Raw genomic sequence first — 21,122 nt, forward strand, 5'->3', positions numbered from 1 at the left:
AAGATATACATTTCAAATACTGCCATGATTCTCCTTATTCTCCCTTATCACCTCTCCTCTGAAAGGATCTTGTAATCCATCTCAGACAGATACAGTCTCCCGTGGGATGTCAGTGACTCTCTCTGTGGTTGATTGTTCCAGTTCCCTCCTGTATGTACTTTACACTCCCAGTGTGCGCTTGCCCGGGGTACAAGAGATAAGTCTGCAGGGAACGTGTCCAAGATGTAACCTGACAATTCACATGTAGTAAATGATGGACTGATCTGAATGACAGAAGATGCTGGGGCAGCTTAACTTCTTTAGAAAAAGAGGAGCTGATATTCACTGCACTATTAAGGACAGCATGAAAACCCCTGCAGTTCCTGAGTGAGAGACATTGAAAGCTCACATTCTTGTTCTTGTCCCAGTTTTGGAAAAGATTTCTTCCACATTGCCTAAGTTTTAGGGATCACTTTTACGTTTTTTTTCCTAACTGTTTCATTGGCACACAAGTGAAGATTGCTTTGCATCCAAGGAAGTACACAAATTTGTAATGTCATTGTTCTCCAGATCTCTTCCACAATATTTTTGTCATCTGGGTAGGGTATCCCACAGCACAGAGTACAGAGATAGCTGCATCTTCAGCAGTGATTATAGTTGACAAGTACCCACAGTTTGAGGTGCAGACTGTTGACTTTCTGCTTGGGATCAGTTTCCTCATCATTATCATTAAATATATTGAAGCAAAGGGACCCGCAGCTTTTGGGTGCCTTACCTCGATATTTTTTGTCCGTTCATTGGCAAACCAAATAATTAAGCTTGACTTTCTAAGGCATTACACAATTTTTTCTTCCTTATTGGACCTTGTGCCTGGTAGCTCTGTTCTTGAGATGACTGTAACTGCTGCATCCTCTATTGCTTCTCCCAGCAAAAAAGGCCTCACGTACGACCTGCTGCATGGTTATAACTGGCTTAAGCTTGAGTCATGATACCAAAGCCTACAGAGTGCTCATAAACCTGCACCGTGGAAATATTTGCCAACTATAAATAGAAGACTGTCAACCGAATAAAAGCAATCTTTTTCTGAAAACACTTTGCAGTGCTCCCAGACAACTTCCGCAGCTGTTACATAAAAAATGGATAGAAACTACTGCTGCTAACCCTAAGGATTTAAAGTTCTTCAATAACTTGCACACAATATTATTGACTTTGCTCTTTTTTGTTGTTGTTGTTGTTAGAGAGATCTTGATAAAAACAGTCAGCAGCCAGAAAAATCTATGTACAATGAGATGCTACTGTGGGCCAGCATACTGAATCTCATCTAGCCTGAGATTCCTTTGATAGGCGAGTGAGCAGCAGCTAAATCAAGCAGCCTATGTAATATCAGCCTTGTCTCCCTCTGTCTCTAATTCAGCACATCACTCCTCTCCCTCAGTAAAGACAAGCATCCTCTGACATTTGCTGTGCTGGACTTGTTCTTCACCACATCACCTGGTGACTTGTCAAGCCTCGGTCCAGCAAGCAGAGACTGAACAGCAATCCCACCTGTACAATTCAACGTCTTTTCTCCACTTATTCTGTTTTTCAAATCCCTTAGCATTAGCCCAGGCAGACAAGTGTGAACGTGAATGCTCAATGACCATAGTCTTGTACTAAGCTGATTTTAATTTCTGGAGGCAAGGGGTGTGCTTATCTTTTTAATCTATTGAACTAGATACATAATGGCCTAGAATACTTACTGTTGTGATAATTCCAGCCTGGTTCTTAATAACTTCACCATAAAGGCAGCAAAAAGTACTTCAGTAGGCATTTTGTTTTCCACATGTGAATGAATGAATGAAGTCTGGGCCAAAGGATTTTATTAGTCACAATACTTTATGTTATATATTCTGTATGTTATACTTCTGTTCTGTTAACATGGCATGAAGCAAGCATGTGACTGAAGTAATTACATTTACTGAGCCCTTAGACAGCTCTGAAAGCTGAGGCAGCCATAATATATTCATGCCTTGCTATTTCATGGCATTTTTTATTTTAAAAATTTCTCTACACAAAAATACCGTAGCTCTTGATCCCTGCTGCTGTCTCTAGCACCGATATCTGCATCAACACTATATTATGTACTGAAAACTGCAGAAAATTCGCTCACACCGGGGGAGGGAGGGGGGCTGGGTGGGCGGGCAGGGGGGAGGGAAGCAGCAATAGAGAGACATAAGCATTCCTGGTCTTGTGAAGTCTCATTTCCATTTTGGACACCATTTTGGACAAGCTATTCATGTACGAAAGTTAGCACGCTCCAATAGGTGCTACAAAATCCAATCTAAAACTCTGCTGCCCAGGTTAGTAATGGTTTCCCTTGGCCTCATGGAGTACTTTAGTAGTCAAGGAGGCAAGGAATGAATGACAAGACCCAAAGTAATCATGAAAAAAAAATACACGCACTTGTGATTTACTCAGTAAATATCACTCAACAGCAAGTGAGTGGGGGGATTAAAGACAAAGCCCGTGTTCTTCATTAATAATGAGAGATGTTATTCTATAGGAAAGATCAGCCTTGGTCATACAAAGCGGCCAGTATCACAGGCTGGCTTCTGGAATTACATACTTAACTGCATGAATACAACTCAGCCCCTTAAAGACCTGGATGCTACCCTTGAGAGGCTCCTTCCTGAAAACTGGTCCTGTTCCCCCCGGGCTTACCATCGTACCATGGTTCTGAAACATTGCCTAAAACATTGTATGTGCAGCTTTGCAGTGCTCTCTTAGGACAGTCTCCACTATAGGAGCTTCATCTGATGGTTTATGGAAAACTGTAAGGACTGTCTTGTGTAGATCTTTCATTGTACTCCAATATAGCGGTGGACCTGCAAAGTTCAGGGCTTAAAGGTCTTGGAAATGCAATTCACATTCTGTCTTTAAAAAAGGCAGAAATAATGCCGGAAGGCTATATGCAGATATCTGGATATGTATATTGAAATTCTAGAGTAAAATGAACATGGCAAGAACTGAATCAATGTTCTTGTCATCCATTATTGAAATACCGAATTCTTTCAATAACCAGAATAACCAGTAGAAAATACTCTGTGATGACTTCATATATAGCCAGCACCACTTGCCAATGAACACTGCAGAAAAGATCCACTTATCTGCTGCAGACTATGTGGTGTGTTTATGATGGGACTCCTGTAGAGGTAATTTCATGTGAAACTTAGAACTGATTCCCAAGTCATACAAAGTGCTGGAGGAAACAAAGCCAGAATGCGAACCTCCAGGACAGGCAGATTTCCACCTGCTTTAACAAGCTTCATAGATTTTTCTCTAAAGAACAGATTTGCGATGATTGTCAGTATGATTTTTGAAGGACTTTAAGGAAGAATTTAAAAACAGGAGTGTATGGGCTTATGATGTCAAGATGTGTTGTGTTCAATAGTAGGCTTTCTCTTCCTAAGAGATTGTTGAGCAAGAAGTCAAGGTCTCTGAATTCTGACTGCGTATGAAAGAAATTATTCAGGGAACAATCTGGAAAAGAAGGCAGTATTACTTATCTGCCTCATAGGTTTCTTGCAAATAGAACAGAATATCAAACATTTCCTTTCTAAATCTCATGCTAAAGGTCAAGTGCAGTAAATTGTGCAGTTGTACAGAAGTGAGTGGAACTAAAGCAGTCTTTACTATAGATCTAGCTTGCACTTTTCATACTAGATGATTCTGCATTTATTTTTTTAGTATTACTGGAATGTCCTTTATCCCGCAGACACCTTGTAATTCAGCCCCAAACATGTTTGGTTTTAATTAACATCTTTGCTCCAAAACGGTCCTTGTTCTATTTTAATTGAAAAAGAAATGACATTTTTTGAGCAAAGAAAAACTGCTGGAATGGAGGAAAAAAAGAAGAGATTCCTTAAACCACAATAAAAAACCCCTCAGTTAAGATCAGTTATGCATGTTTCACATGTTGTTTATGTGTTTTCCTTTCAAAGGCTGTGGTTGAGCAGTAAGAAGGCAGGCCACCTCTTTTCCTTTTACTGGGGATGCAACAGGTAAAAGCATCAAGAAAGGAGAAGCTTGTGCCTTCTTTAGAACAACTAAACAAGCCTGGAAGAGAAAAACTTTCAAGATGACATGTGGAATGGGCAGAGAAGAAACATGGCCAGGAGGGAAGCTGCAGCATTGGCAGGCGGTAGAAGGTGCCCATATCTCACAGAAAAATAGGGTGGATGGGGACTGACTATTCAGAGTACTGTGAAGTGAGGCCAGAGAAGACCTCAAAAGAAGGTTGATTCTTTATGAAAGGTGCTGTAGACCTAGGAAACTCCTTGACAAAGATGGTGTGGGTGCAAGAAGTTTGTGTGGGCTCAAAGCAGGCTGGACTGGTGCTTGGAAGAGAGTTCCGGCATTATCCGCTAAGCAGACAGGCTACATCAGGTTAAGGTCTCTCCTGAACCGTAAATACTCAGACATTGGCAAAGCATTAGAGGATAGTATTAAATGTTTTTCCCTTGTTCTTATTTTTCCTTAGGCTACTTTTTATGGCCCTAATTAGAGAGCGAATACTGCACAGATGGTCCAAGATAACCCTTGATCTGAACCAGCATGGCTCTTCTTCCGGAGACGGGCAGCCAGGACTAATAAGGGATGAAAAGAAACTACTCCAGAGGGTACCATGTGCAGTATGTTACAATCCCAGAAGCTACTGAAAAATTACTGGAGAGATAACAAATCTCAAATAAAGGACTGCGCTGTCAGTGCAGAGCTGTGTTTATAAACCAATTTTCATTTGTTCTCTCCCACTCTGAGCTTTCCTGAGTTTAAAATTATTAGTGCCCTAGTTCCTGTTGCAACACAACCTGGCTTTTGACATTCTAAGCTCTGTTGGGAGTTTTAGAATCACAGAATCATAAAATGGTTCGGATTAGAAGGGACCTTAAAGATCATCTAGTTCCAGCCCCCCTGCCATGGGCAGGGACACCTCCCACCAGACCAGGCTGCTCAGCCTGAGAAGAGGTGGGGGAGAATCACTTTCAGGAAAATGCATAGGCAAATCTATCTAAGCCCCAACCTTCATGCTCAGGGTGGATACAACAGTCCAGTGCTACAAGAATGGTACTTCCAGGCACCATCTCCAGCAGGTTAAACCCTCTGGATTTTTTCCAAATGTGTAGTCAGGAGAACCCAACTAGTTCAGCCATATTCACTGACCAGAGGATCACCGGCATAGACTGCCATATACAGAAATGGCCAGTGAGCACCATGGTGTGCGATTAATGCCACCACATCACCTCCAAAACTTTGTTTGGCTTCACTGTTTGAAGACTTGTTTTAGACCTCTCTGGCTGCAGATTCAAGCGAAGGGCAGGGATCCATGGCTGAGATGGTTGACTTCTCGGTGGTAGAGCTTGCCGCAGCCTGGCGCTGTAGTTCCCTGTTCCCTGCGGTTCCCCAGCTGCGGGGTCGGGGTCAAGCCAGGACCTGCTTGTTAGGAGATGCCTGCAGAAGACTGCTGACAAGTATTTTTAAAACATATATAAGCAATTCTACCCAGGGAGCAGTTTGTACCTCAGAGCATCCTGTTAAAGGGAACATCCATCAGCTTGAGCAAGCTGGGTCTGCATGGAATCCCTCTAGAGAAGGGCTTTGCTCCAGGGTCCCTCTGGTCTTTGTTTCTTCTCCAAGAAGCACCAAGGCTGGCAATGGACAGCACTACTGTTGCATGGGGGTGTCCTCAGTGGGAATTGGTTTGAAACCGATTTCTTAAGGAGCTCTTTGCAATCAGTGGCAGAAACTAATGACTGCAATCCTTCCTGGAGATAGAAGGGAACCAGTCTTTGTGGACTCCTGAGTGATCCTGCAGCTCGACAGCTCCAGCTCTGTTAACTTTATAACCTATCCCCTCTTTTTATCCAGGGGATTAGATAAAAAAATCTTCAGTCTTTTCTGCGACAATGTCTATATTTTGACAACATATAATACAGGCAGTATACACAGAAAGAAAAAGAAAATAAGATGCAGATTTGTTGATATTGTTTGCAATAAGAAAAGTTACAGGCAAACTTTTGATTCTTCTGAAATAAAACACTATTCCTATTTAAATTTATTTGGTTGGGGATGCAAGGGAAAACTTTTGCAACTAAAAAGCACATTTCATTTCGAAAATTAATTGTAAGATATCCTACGTGCTATACTCTAAAGAGGAAGATCATTTTGGCCTAAGCTCTTTCTACCAGTCTGAAATACAAGCCATTTCCAGTGACCATCTACCTAGTTCAAATAAAGCATACGCTGGTTTTGCTATATAATATCAGTCCATTGTTATCCTCTCTTTCTGAAGAAACATCTGAAGGCCTATCACGAACACAATGATATCCATGAGAGTCTGTAAAGTGCTTTGAATATTAAAACAGGGTGAGGAACTGGGATCGTACAAGGCATCTGCCTAATGGCTCTGCTAAATGAAGATGCATAGTCCACATGCACATATACCCATGGCATCATATAACTTCTTTCATTTTCTTTACATTCAGTCAGATCATGAAAAGTTTTCTAGGAAACAAAAAAGTATCCCAGTGTATAGGACTGTGCAGAATGTGTCAGAACTGTGCAGAACTGGTGTAAGCCTGTACAGTACAAACAACAGTACAAAAAAGCTAAAGAAAAATAACACTTCAAATAGAAAGAGCCAGGATATACAGAGCATCAATTTAACATGTTCCCAACAAGCAACACCGTCTAATAAGCAAAGAGACAACTAAAAGCACGGAAGTGGAAGGAAAAAGCAAGATCATGAAGTCTAGCTTCTTGGAAGGGCAGGTAGCCTTTGGATAGACATTGGCTCAAAAGGGGTCTACAGGGAAGCTCTGCCTCTCAGTCCCATACATCACAGGCCGTGCAACTCTTCCCAGTCCCACCAAACACTAGAAGAGGGAATCAAGGACATGACCAAAGCACTTGAACCTCACAGCTGCAAAAAAATTAGGAACAGGGGTTATTAGTGCTCTATGAAGAAATCACAGTTATTCAGTCTGGATAAGGCCTGCCTTACACCTGAAAAGGAAACTTTGCAAATAGTCACGATACACAGAAACATGCTGTTATTGCTGTGTGGATGTTTAGAAATAGCTAACGTGCAACAGTATTTTACGTGTGAAAATTATGCAGAAGCAAACAGTCTGGCAGATATTTAGCCTGTGTAAGCTAACTTTCTTTTGCTATTCTTTCTGTGAACGTACAGAACCAATGCAAGGGGCCAACCTCCTAACAGCCAGTGGTAGAGAACAAAAAGGAAACCTTCTTTCATCTACATCAAAAGAAGATGTCTGATCTGATCTGAAACACCCTTTTTACAAGTCGAAGGGTGCAGACATCCTCTAGTTGACATAGCTGCCCAGGGAACACACACAGACGCACACTGTGAGCTACTGAAGCTAGTTATTGCGGGATCAAAACTGTCAGTTCCCTGCTGCCAGCTTAGAAATTGCATGCTACTCAGGCCCATTCTGAGTCTAAGAAATAGGATTAAGGACAGCTATTTGAAAATAGGACACAGGAAGAAAAGACAAGGAGAGCTCCCAGCTAACAAGACAGGACCAGAATGGGTTAGATACCCCAAGACGTGTGCCATTTCCCCCGCCCAGTGACTGCCTTTTCCCTGGACCACGACCAGGCTGAAGTCCTCTGCACAGCAACCAAATAGGGAAATGGAAGTTAATGTTTTCCCACAGGTTTCTGAGCTGCATTTCCCAAACTGCAAGAGGAGCTGTAGCCCTCCGCTACCACCATGGGACCACCCAGAGCACGTCAGGCCTGGCCATGACATGGTACAGATCCTACCAAATCCTTCCAGCCTGGATGTGCTTGTGTTCTAATGAGCTCTACTGGAGTCCTGGTCCCCAGCCAGCCCTGAATCTTTCTCCTGAGCCTGAAGCAGCAAGTGGCTGTTGCATTAAAGATAACTGTTTCACACAGCACTAGGCCTGCACAAGGCAAAAACATCTTGGAATATATATATTCTATAAGGATATATAAGGAATATATATACTCTAAGCTAAAAAGCATATTTTTTTTCTTTTTTTTTGGTTTTTGTTGGGGGAGAGGGATGGGAAATGAGCCTCACCTGCCTTCAAGCCTTGCAAAAAATCTGGAACAAACTCACATTTCATAAGCACCTGGAAGATAACAACTCACAGCAGCCAGCTGCTTCATGTAGCAGCAAGGACAAGTGGCCCATGTGGATTTGTCAAGAATAAATTGTGTTGAACTGATCTAATCTCCACTTTTAGCAATGTAACAGGCTTTAAGAGTAAAGGAAAAGTAGCTGTCACGAATCTTACAATTACTAAGGTTTTCAAAATGGTTGCGTGTGACATTCTCATAAGCAAGCCGCAGCAGCATGGTCTAGATGAGACAATGATCGATTGGGTGCAAAGCTGGTTTGATAACATATCAGAAAGGTTATCGGTGGTGCTTTGTCAGAGTGGAAGGATGTAAAAAGTGGAGATCAGCCAGGTCTGTTCTGGATCCAATCCTGGCCTGTGTTTTCATTAATGAATTAGATGATAGCAAAGAGAGTATGGTTATTAAATTTTCAGACGGCATAAAGCTGGGAGGCTTTGTAAGCACAGAAGGACAGGATCTGAATTCAGAATGAATTTGAAGAATTGTATAACCTGTCTGGGATGGGGGTGGGGGGGGTGAAGCTGAAATTCATCATGGACAAGTGCAAGGTTACAAACTCCAGCTTCTACAAATACACCAATACCAAAATTTGCCAATAGCAGCACTGTAGCAAAGTGTGGTTTCACAGTAGATGATAAGCTGAATTGCTTGTGAAAAAAGAGAAATCACCACCATACAAGAGTGAACAAACGTGGTTATAACTATCAAGTTGTGCAGTAGTCCTTTCTTTGGCACTAGAAAGACTTCAGATGTCATATTGTATTCAGTTTTGAACGTGAGTGCGCAGTAAAGATGTGTAGCAATAGTCCAGAGGAGAAAAGCACTACCAGGGATGTAGAAAACATGGCCAGAGCAGAAAGACTGATAGGCTCAGCGCTTGTTCAACTTTAATAAGTCTCATAAGAAGCTCTTCAATGAGCTTCATGTACATAAAAAGTTTGTTGCAAACAGGAGAACAATTATCTGTTTTCAAAGCCTCTGGGGAATGGGAAAAAAAAAATAGAAGCTTGCATTACAGGAAGAAGTTTCAGTTTGAACTTTTCAACAGTGAGACTTGCAAAGTACTGGAAAGATTTCTCTTTAGACATAACTTTGTGCTGATGGTCTGACCCCAGCTGAACCAATACCTTTGATGTGAGAGTCACTGCATCCTGCTGAATGCAAGTCCTCATGAAGTTCATGCACCAAATGACTGGACAAGGGATCACTTTGGCAGTCTCGGCAGCAGTGAGCTCCAGGCTGGCGTCAGACAGTTAAATTTGGCAAAACCCCGTGAGTTTCAGTACAAAGACCCAGCGTGGGCCATTCCATTTCGGTTTTGCTCATGGCATTAGTCTCTTCCCCTCTTGCTATTTTCTTGCTGTCTGAACTGTTCAAGGAAAGCTTGTTTGCATGGCAGTGGGAATGGCAACACATTTTATAGCTTCCCTAGGGTGGCAGAAAAAGAAAAAGATTCTTGAGGACCACTGAGATTTTTAGCAAGCATAAGAAGTCTATGGCTTGGGTGTAGTATTTAAGCACCATTTACTACCTGTCTCTTGGCTCATGGGCAGAACACTCTGGGGAGTTAAAAAACTTTCTTTGTATGGCTTAGTGTGATCTTCATTAGATATGCTACTTAGGCTTTCATTACAATTTGATGTGCTGAACAACATGGCACTTGCTCATGATAGATTGCTTTGTTTCTCCTGTGGTGCCATTGCCCAAGTGTAGAGAAACTTCTTCAGTTGAATATGGTGCCTCTGACAGTGACTGATCGTATGCAATCAATGATAATTAAACCTACCAATCCCATGGATTCATGTCAGACCTGAACCTCTTGCACTGACTCAGTGTTGCATCACCAGAAAATCATCATTTCTGAAGTTGAACTGTCAAGTTCTGAGATCAGGCTACAAGAGCACACAGGAAGACACACAGGCAGGTAGAACTGGGGTCCGTCCTGCCAGCAGGAACAGTGGCCTCTCTCAGTGATGATGGCCCTTTGGATGGACACCCTCCCAGATTGGAGAACACAGAGAAAACATCTGGGAACAGATACCCAACAACTGCATATTCAGAAGGTAGCACTCTCAGATATCTAATACGTTTCTAGGACACTAGCTGCAGTGTCTTTTCTTTTCTGGTGGTCTGCAAAGTTGTGTTTCCTTTGATGTATGCTTATATGTAATATATTTGATCAACCACAAGAATTTTCAAAGACTTGGAAAACCGGTGGGTGCTAAAGTCCATTCCAAGCGAATTCAGGACCACTTTTCCTTTAGCGAGCGTGGAAATCTGCTGCTGACTCCAAAAGGCATGAGGAGAACAGCAACTGCCACTTCATTTTTGTTTTGCCAGCTCAGAGATTCCACCACTGAATGTGAGAGCCCTCTGATCAGCGCTCCTGGCGTGGTGTCCTGCAATTCTTTAAGCATTGCTCATAGCCATTGAAAACTAAAAAGCTGAAGTCCATGCAGAAGCAAATTGAGGGAGAAGTAAGTAAATTCTGGGATCTAATCTTTTAGATTTATGGCAGCCATAGACTGTAGCCATGTTCTTTTAAAGACAGAAGAAGCCTTTGTAATTTTCGCTTTGCATAAAAAAAGGTGGAGTGTTACAGTCATACCTTCGGGTGAGCTAGGTTGTGGGTTTTACGTCAGATGGTGGAGAATCTGTCATATCCTCAGGTGAACTCTCCAGCATTGAAAATATGCAGCTTATCTGCAGTCGAAACTTGTCTGGCTTGAGCTACCAGCCTGTGAAGTGCCATGCATTTCTATGTTAAATTAAAGAGCCCTCTGCCCTTATATATGTTATTCTTCTGAATTTCTGTTTGGAACTTTTTTCACTCACTGCTTTTATGTTTCATTACTGTGTCTGCTGCAAGAGTTCAAAGTTTTCAAAAGAAAGTCCTATGCAATTCCAGGGGACAATGCCCTTCCCCTACGCCAGTCTGTTTGCAGTACACTGTGGGGTGAAGGGAAATGCATGCACAACTCCCATCAATGCTGAATGTCAGCTTTAACAATTCCTCCCTCTCCCTTCTCCCCCTCACCCCCCGAGTATGGATTATATCTCGGTCTTTTCGCCAGGGGCCTATATCCTAGCAGTTTGCCATTCTCTGATATTAACGCTTGAAGTTTTAATGAGCACAGGCAAAGGAGGGTGCTTAGCAACAATACAGAGAGTACAACAAATACAGGATAAGCAGTTTGAGATTAGATTTCAATGCCGTCTTAATGACAACACCGAGATCTCGTTATTGCTCTGCGTAACTACGCCACTAACACAGATGCCAGAATACTGCAGCATATATGAACTAGTGGGGTTTCCACTTTGGGAAGCGGGATTTTGGAAGCAAGAAGGACAAAGGCAGAGGAAGAGGTGACAGACAGCATGGGGTCAGGACATAATTTCTTCTAACTGAATAACATATTCAGTCTGTTCGAGCAGCTTGATGGTCAGAGTGCCCTCACTTGCATTAATTTCTCTGGATCCCAACAGACTGGAGAATTACAGCAAAGGTATTGGCACTATTTATTAAAGATGACATTTTCTTGCTGGCTTTAACACCCTTTTTAGCTCCATTCGCTCCCAGGAATGACAGGCATATTATTAATGGATACAGTCAGGCTTCAGAAATTATGCCTGTGTTTTTTTGAGAGGGGATTACTTAAGCTTAGCACTGACTGGCTTTGAAAAGAGCTTGTCTCCTCAATGAGAAACTTGCGGGACCCTCTAATGTATGAAACCTGGTTGGCCAAAACCAAAAATGGAAGCTGCAAGGTGCTATAACCTCCCCAAAAAAGATAAAGTTGACTTGCCTTTTGGGAATCACTGGGAAAGGTTGCCAAAATTTTGGGAATCAAGGGAAATGTTGCCAAAACTGGAACTGGCTCCTCAAGCCCAAACCCTATGCAGTGGAGAAGAGAAAAAGGTAGGCAGGATCTAAACAGTTTGACAAGGGACATAAAAAATAGTCCCTTACTGCTTGTCTAAGACAATGCCCTGTAAGGATTCAGTCTGTTACACACAAGCCTCTAAAAAAGGCCACAGTTACTAGAATTTCAGTCCCACACATGTCCCAAAACAGGGGAATGACCTTGTCTTTACTTGTGCCCCGCTACTAGTACTGCCTTTATACTTATGTCCTACACTAGACGAGCTTTAGAAAGGCAGGATGACTACACATATTGAATGGGGTGGGAGGAACAGGGAAATAAGGCAGCAGACCTGCTTCAGTCCAGGGAATGAATCGCTGGCAGAAATAGGAACAAATTCCCAGTCCTTCGACATCTGTCTGAAGGAACCCTCTGTCTGATCTACCACCAGCTTCAGGAGCTACTTCACACACCCTCCCTTATTGTGCTGCAAGTCTCTGAAAAACAACCAAGTGCAAAGGACTCGCAGTTCAAGTTCTGCTCCTTCATCTCTGCCACAGAAAGAGCCAAGTGAGCCAGGCGCCACGTCCCTTTACTCCTTTCTTTCTTACATCACACATCTTAGAAACGATCAGCTGCAGGAAAAACGAGTAAACTGGTTTGATGTTATAGCATGCGCATTATTGCCATGCGTTGACTTATCGCTGTGTGATATGTGGCTCCTATACTGAATCTGCTTACTGTGCCACCAAAAGGTGATGCTGGTTTGAAAGCTTCACAGAGGTCAGGCCATACTGAGTGTCAGGGCAGTGTAAAAATCAGTTCATGCTAAGAATATCTGGAGTCGTGTTTTTGTCACCCGGTAAAGTTTCAGCACGGATTCAGAGCTCTTATTCTCCTGGTGCTGATCTTTGCTACGAGAAGAAAACGACTGAACAAGAGACTTAATGGTCCATGTATCAATGTCTCAAAGCCTTTCTCTCTCCCTTTCCCTGTGAACCCTAGAAGCACATGTTCATTTCCCAGCAGTCCTGACTCAGCCCTTCTTTCCAGGAAATACACAAAGCTGCAGCTTTCTGTACGTTGGCCAAAGGAGGAATAGGAAACAAAGGAGACAGAGAGCAAAGAAAAGCATTTATAAAGGAATGAGAGGCTTTTGATGAGAAAATAATGAAAAACAAAGATAATGTCAGAGGGAGTAGCCACAGAGAAACCAAAAGAGCCAAGCTAAGGAGAGGTGGGAGGAAAATGCTGATGAGAGGCTAAGGGGAAGAGGGAGCAAAATGAAACAGAAAGGAGTCTCAGCAAATTTCCATAATGTAACACTGATGAAGCCTTTTATGATTATAGACACGAATTCTCAGAAATGTTCCCTTGCAGGAAGTTTGCATACTTATATTTTAATATCTCAGAACACTTTCCCAGCCTCGTTAGAAGTGGAAACCTTTTTGCCAGTGCTGCATCTCTAAATATGGGTTACCCCTGTGCACCACCAAGCTCCATGGAGCAATATCACTGAGGTCAGCTCTGGAGGGACTGGCACATCGACTCCAGGTCCATGCTGCCTCCAGACAGTGTGACAGAGCTGCACTGAAACTGCTCTATGTGAGAAGGAGGGTAAGAAATACGCTGTGTCCTGCCAAAGCAATGGAGACGACGCTTGCGTGGTACCTTGTGGGACCTGGACACAGGTTGGTTCTTATCCGGAGCCAGACAGAAGGCTGAGCTGATTCAACCTTTGTGTTGGACGTAAAATACCATGGAAAGTAATGACATTCTGGGCTACATGAAGCAAAGCCGAATCCACAAGTCTGTATGGCCTTAAACCCTTCCAGAAATCAGCCTGCACCTACTTCAAGCCCAGACTCAAGCACCGACCCAGTGTGCAAACAGTACAGATTATTGCTGCTTACGTACCTTGTTTACCTGACTCTATCCTCTCAGACTGGCTATTGCTTATTTTCTCAGATGGAGTGTTTGGACACAACATTTCCTGAGATAGATCGACGCAACTCTAAATAACAAAAAAGATTATAGCTGTCCCTGAATGAATTTTTGAAAGGTATACATCACTGTTCAATACTAGTGTCAAAAAAAAAAAAAAAAGACTGCCAGAGAAATCACCTTACAGCAGAGAGGAAGCTTTTGAGCTCCACAGAGTGATTTTAAGAGTCTTTTCCATCTGAAACCCATTTTGTTTGTGCAGTTGATTTGCATGGAGTAAGTCCATCTCAGTCACTGCAGGAGGACTGGCACCAGTTGTCTAGTCTCTCTGTGCCCTATGAAATGACAAGAAATAATCTCTGATCTCTTCAGGGCCTCTGCTGCAGACTTCAGGGGGGGGACTTTCCAGCGGATTCCCCTCAAAATTGCATGAACAGTAATTGTATCCCCAGTCCAGGTTCACCAGCTCCCCAAAGCTTGCTGGAAGTGACCGTAGATGGTTGTTTCCCAACCAAAGCGTGTGCAGATTCCTTAACAGACAGACATCCTCGGGCAGACTCTCCAGTGAGTTGAAGAGCAATAGCAACGTTTCCAGTTTCTCCAGGTGCCGAATGCTGGAGGGGATTGTGCCTATTCTGTTGTCACTCACATCCAGAAAGGTGAGGCTCCTCAGCTGGCAGAGGGGTGCAGGCAGCTCGGTGAGGCTGTTGTTGGCCAGGTGGAGGCTGTGCAGCCTTTGAAGTGCCCCCATTTCTGGTGGCAGGGAGCTCAGGCTGTTGTTGCTCAGAGTGAGCCTCTCCAAGTGACTCAAAGTGCCAATTTCGGCAGGGATTTTCTTCAAGTTGTTGGAGTCCACGTAGAGGCAGGTTAGGTTCCTCAGGCGGCTGATCTCTGGGGGGAGCAGCTCCATCCTGTACCTCAAGCAGCTCTCTCTTTCTGGGCTCATCTCCAGGACTTGCAGCTGGTCCAAGCCAAAGACCTGCTCAGGAACTGACGCCAGCTCCCTGCCTGAGATCTTGAGTTTCTTCTTCCCTTCATACTTTGGATCGTGCTCTGTAAGATACCTCCAGAGTGGATCGGGGCCTGAAGAGGCACATCCAAAGGAGGTGGCTGCATCCATTGTCCCACAGAACCGTGGCTGGTTGAGCTGAAACAGTCACGATTTGTTGCACACTCCACAGGCAACCTCCGAGGTTCTTGCTGGATCGAGGCCCTCTCTCAGCTTTCCTCTCTGCAAGGCACGTTACCAACGCACATGCAGAGTGTTTGGGTTGCTCAGACACATCCTACTGAGTAAACACCTGGCATTCTCACTTGATCAGGTGTTTCCCTTACAGTTCTGTGGCGTACACAAAACCCAGCTCCTGGGCTGTGACGTTGCCTCTCGCGGTTGCAGCCAGTGAGCTGGTGGCAAATATCTGCCGGTGTTCAGAAAGTGAAGCAGCAGTGCTGTGCCTGTGCTTCTCAGTAGATTGGTTCAGATCCTTGTTTGCATGTAGGACTTTTCCTTCTGGGAGCACCCAGGGTGCCATCATCTGAGGCATCCACACTGGTCAGCCCCAGGGGATTGCAGTAGAAGCAGCAAGGCTGGGTAGATAAAGCACATGCTAAACAGGACGAGATAAAGCACATGGTAAACGGGACAAGAAGAAGACAGATTCATAGCGGATAGCTTGGGAGCTGGGAACCACGAACAGATCCTGTCCTCAGGTCAGCTTGTGCCTTTAACATTTAGCAAACACAATAAAGTATCGGTTTTGAAATCTGTAAGTCCTTCTCCCTCCTGCTGAGTATATGGATCCCTGCACCACAGAGAGACCGTTTTTCTGGTGCTGCGCTTGCTCTGGCATATTTAAAAGCAAATTTTTATTCCTTACTGGCATAGCTTTTGTAGGAGATATGAAAAATGCCAGGTTTATCCCAAGCCACTCAGCACAGTATGCAGTGTCAAGAGCAAGGCATTTTCCTGGAAGGAGAAAACTGTGGGTTTGAAGCCTCAGGCTGAGAAATCCCGTCTCTTTTACTTCATTCTCTAGTCCTTAAGTCTTTCAGCTAAAAATTGCTTAGGATAACCATTTCAAAAGCTTTTCAAGGAGAGGGGGGGTCTCCACAGCCTCCCACAGGCTACCGAAGGCAGAAGACAATGTGTTAGAGGTATGGTGTAAGCAGGTCTACCAGGTCAGGTCTTGTGAAGCGGGGGCACATCAGCTTTGATTTCCCACCCTGCTCAGTTCTGATCTCCTCGGACAAGGGTGGTGCTGGGTTTGCAGGGAGCCTGTGTCCCAGCACCAGGGGCTTGTGTGGCTGCACAGATGAGGGGCAAGTGCTGGGAGCCCTCTATCCAGAAGATGCTGATAAGACGATTTTGGGATCATTGTTCAATGCTCTGAACTTACACTTTAGGCTCTGCTTGTTTTTAATCATATGTGTTTTAATACAGATTTTTACAAGCTTGAGAAGTGTGCCCATGTGAACTTCATGAAGTTCAACGAGGCCAAGTGCACAGTCCTGCACCTGGTATCAATACAGGCTGGGGGATTGAGAGAAGCCCTGCCGAGAAGGACTTGGGGGTACTGGGAGATGAAAAATTGGACATGAGCTGGCAATGTGTGCTCACAGCCCAGAAAGCCAACTGTATCCTGGGCTGCATCAAAAGAAGCATGGCAAGCAGGTCGAGGAAGGTGATTCTGCCCCTCTACTCTGCTCTGGTGAGACCCCCACCTGGAGTGCTGCATCCAGCTCTGGGGCCCTCAGCACAGGAAAGACACGGACCTGTTGGAGAGGGTCCAGAGGAGGGCCACAAAAATGATCAGTCGGATGGGACACCTCTCCTATGAGGACAGGCTGAGACGAGGTATGAGGAAGAAATGTTTTACAATCGGGGTGGTGAAACATCGGCCCAAGTTTCCCAGAGAGGAGGTAGATGCCCCATCCCTGGAGACATTCAAGGTCAGGTTGGATGAGGCTCTCACTGACCTGATCTAGTTGAAGATGTCCCTGCTCATTGCAAGGGGGTTGGACTAGATGATCTTTAAAGGTCCCTTCCAAACCAAACTATTCTCTGATTCTATGATTTTCAGGGCTGTTACATACCAGATGTTACCCTTGACTTGGATTCAGAGTGCAAATACCATAATCCTTTTGAAATCAAGCCCTGAATTTCCTCCAGATTAATTTTCAGCATCTGTAAGAGAAAACCATATCACTTTTCTAGTATCCAGAAGTGTCATGAGCCTGCTTTGTCATTATATGCTCCTGGGATGTTGGTGGCTGGAGACAGGCCTGCTGGGCTTCCCGATAGGGACTGCACAAGCTATTGGGCTGGCGCCATCACAGCTGAGTATGCAATGGTGTGAGCAGATCCTGGGTACGCTGAAATTATTATTCCTGCTCTTTAGGGTTGCCATTAATGTCAATAGGGTCTGAAGGCTGTGCTAGCTTCATCAAGAAAGAGTGGACATTCAGCAGAACTCAGGAAAGTCCAATAGTTGTTCTAAGAAGTAACAGAGATGAATACAGCTGCCAAGGAAAAGGGAGATTTTCACTTGCAAGGGAAAGTTGCTTACCAGAAATCACAGACCTTACAATTAACCATAAAAACAGGACTCAAAGTTAAACTCAACTCCCACCAAGAAAGTGATGAACAAGTTATTGCAATGAGAGTCATTTCAGACTTGGACAAAAGCCATCTCCCACATTATAAAGGCGAAAAATGTGTTTCTAAGAACACATTGTCAAATATGTCTGTCCTGTGAAATAAACCTAGTTGCCATGTGTTCTGCCTTCTGCTTAAACATGCTTATCTCTTTGAATCAAGCCCTGAGTCTTTCAGACTGCACATCACGTAGAGCCAAAGCAGTCGTCAGAGAGAGAGAGGTTTTATGATGTTGGGCACTCTTCTCCTTTTGCACTTTTTCACACCTGGAGTTTAACCCTGGGTTTTCCTTTACCAAGGTGACAGGTTCTTTTCTGCTCCATCTTGCAGGACATCTTTCTTCTTGACGCTGATTGCTGGCTCATCGGGAATATCAGATATGATTAATATCCCTCTGTCAAATTGTTCCCTTGTGATTTCTGCATAAGGTTTATGATCCAAAATGTAAAATAATGAGAAAGAGTCCATATTTTCAACACATGAACCCCCAAGAGACCCAGCAGGACATTCTCATTCTCAGTTCAGACAAACTCCGAGAAGAATATTGCCAGCATCAATATTCTTGAGTCAAGCTATGCAAGGTATCCAGAAGTTAGTGCTTACAGCAAAAACCTGCTTTGTAAAGCAACACTGAAAAACAGTCTCCTTTTCCTCATGTCTTCATGCTTTTCTAATAAGTTATTCCCATTTCACAAGTCAGAAGACAAAAATCTACGTTTGTGACTTCCAGGTTTAATCCAGACTGATGAAGTTAAGCAGGCTTTCTTTTCTTAATTCAATTTCACCATCTACAAAGGTGTTGAAAGGAAAGTCCGGACTCCAATAAACCCTTATTACCCTAAGGACCTCAGACAGGTGCTCAAATTTGTATGTGGGAGGCAATTGGGTGGCTGGTGCAGAGACTTTTCCCCCAGCAGTGCTGGCTCTGCAGACACAGCAGCAAGAAGAACTCTTCGTGGTCTCTGATGGATGCTCGCCCCTATGCAGGCCTGCAGGTTGGGGCAGGAGTCTGCCTTCACCCCCAGGCTGGCTCTGTCCTTGTGCTGCTCCTCCTCCCCATGCCATGGAGCGGCACTGGACTCCAACTCACGGAGGCTGAAAGACGTGGTAGTGGATTTCTTTCAGTCTGCGTAGTTACTGTTGAGTTAGTGCAGTCATTTTAAGAAAATTTTCGTGTTATTCCTTGGCACAAGAACAGCACATGTTCATGCTGTAACCTTGTCCTTCTGCCTCTGAGTTTTCTGGCTGCTACTCACATAGCACCCAACATCTCATCATCTGTAACACATATATCCCCACACCAAATCAGTGGGAACACGAGTCAGTAATGGTGGAAGATAAAGCCAGCTACCAGAATATCATTTATCCATGAAGATCTAATTAATGTAAGACTCCCCTGGATCCTCCATCCTATCTGCCACTCCCCTGTCAGTGTCTCTGGCAGCCAAGACATTGTCAGATGGTGACACCCAGCCATGCCTAGGCATCAAGTCCTGCTCCAGAAGCTGACAAAATGCAATCAATAGCAGGGCAGAGCTCAGCTAGTTTCCACATTAAAAGACTGAGCTGTCTTTTTTCTCTTTTTTTTTAAAATATAATTTTATATATATTTTTTAAATTGCCCAAAATATAAAAGCTGTGCCCATGCCCCAGCCAGTTAGAGCGCAGAGCTTGGGCTTAACTGTTACAGAATTTTTATTGTTTCTCTGGAAAAAAAAAGGCAGACATTTGGTTTAGTCCTGAACAGAGTAGTCTTGCTTTGATTACACATCTCCAAATAAACACGTAGAACAGAGTTCAGCCTTACGCAGTTTAATTATCCCATATTAACAACAAGAGGTGGGAAAAGGACAGCTCAGGAAAACAGCCTCACACGGCTGTACTGAGAAGAGCCACTCACAAGTGGCAAAGGAGGAAAACAATCCATTCCCTCCTACAGCTTCCGAGAAAACAGCTAATTCAAAGCAGTTTAGAAAACAAGTATAAATTGTTAAATAATTTAACAGGCAAAAATATTTTCCCCAAATGATCCTGTTGGTTTGGTTTTTTTTGTTTTGCTGGTTTTTTTTTTTTTAATTTGTTTATTTGACAGGCAAAAATTTTAATGGAATAATGGTCTGTTTGCTATAATTGCAATAATTTACACACTTGATTTAAAAAAAAAGGAACAACCCACAGCAATGCCATAAACACCACATATTGTTAGCACCTTTTTAATATGTAAATAATACATTATCTGACTCTCTAATGCAATTTTAATGGTATATTCTCTCTTACCACAGGACCAGCCGAAAAAAAAAATCCAACAAAAATATCAGCGTATTCGTGGGTTTAAACCTCAGACCCAGTGAACAGACCTTATGGTGATGTACTTTTTCGCAGGGAGAGGAACACTGAGATGCGAAAGCCACGGTCACCCATATTCAAGAGCATTTAGGGGAGAGGCCATCAGCATGTCCCTGTCCTATCTGCCACCTCCTGCCTGCATGGTCACCTTGCAAGATGCCGGACAGACAATACACGTCTGCTTGTCACCTTCCAGCACACGCAGTCACCTGCTCAGGCACAGAGACATCTGCATTTTCTGGAGGGCAGCTTCTGACCATGCCCAGGGCTGTACTTGTAGGTTTACCATCTGCCCAGATGGCAAACCTAATTTGGAAAGTAATCTCAGGCCACCTTTCCAAAGACGGCGAATACCCGCGAACAGACTGAGGCAAAAACTGTTGCAGTTTTGGGTTTGTTTGAGCTTGCAGGGCAGAAATCCTGCAAATACACTTTCTTGCCTTTTATTGCAGGTGGCTTTTTAGGCGTATTCACACAGGGCTTGCTTCTGTAAGAGGGGGCAGCTATAGAAGCCTCCCTTGGATGACTATACCCATAGAAATTGGGTGGCTACAAACACAGGTCTTGATCTGGGTCTGCAGCACGTGTCTCGTGCTCCTCTCTGTAGCGACAGATTATGCTCGGTAAACACCATTTAACTGGCTGGGGACAAAACAAGATTTAAGAAAAAGCAGGGAAATGGCACCTACTGAACTTAGGGCACAGAGACAGTCTGGGGTGTCTCCAGGAACTGACTGAACAGACAACCATACGGTGGAGCAAAGGGAATTAGGTGGCGTCCCCTCTTCTGGGTGGAGAAGTTGCAGAGCTGTAGTCTGTGCCTAACCCATGCAGATCTTTTAATCGTTATTGGAGATACTGATGTGTCCCTCATGTTCCTAACACAGGCTCTTGGCAATGGCTCCAACAGATGTTCAAATGAAAAGGGTTATCCAAAAAACCCTGTAGATCTCCTGCAACAAGATACCACTGTACCATCTCACAGGGGTGAAAGACCCTGAGATTTGTTGAACAGGACATCGTTATGTATCTACCCCTCGCATGGTGCACTGGAGTGTATTAAAGTCTATGCCACGCATGGCGTACGCAGACACATATGATGAGAGACAATCTACAGAGGCTGAGGAGTCACCATCATGACAGGAATTAAATGTCACATTAAC

At 43.8% G+C, this 21,122-nt stretch overlaps 1 protein-coding gene across 1 annotated transcript; it reads right to left on the minus strand.

Annotated features, from left to right (window-relative positions):
* Nucleotides 1-14,277: 14,277 nt before the first annotated feature.
* On the minus strand, nt 14,278-15,078 carry LOC134510883 (leucine-rich repeat-containing protein 40-like). Its single transcript, XM_063324095.1, has one exon. It carries the CDS (start codon nt 15,076-15,078, stop codon nt 14,278-14,280), a length of 801 nt encoding a protein of 266 aa, XP_063180165.1.
* Between the last annotated feature and the right edge of the window lie 6,044 nt (nt 15,079-21,122).

This window comes from Chroicocephalus ridibundus, chromosome 2 (assembly GCF_963924245.1).
Source record: "Chroicocephalus ridibundus chromosome 2, bChrRid1.1, whole genome shotgun sequence".
NCBI classification, from domain to species: domain Eukaryota; kingdom Metazoa; phylum Chordata; class Aves; order Charadriiformes; family Laridae; genus Chroicocephalus; species Chroicocephalus ridibundus.

Excerpts from the sequence above, each read along its gene's own strand:
- LOC134510883 (XM_063324095.1), bottom strand. The coding sequence starts at position 15,078 with ATGGATGCAGCCACCTCCTTTGGATGTGCCTCTTCAGGCCCCGATCCA.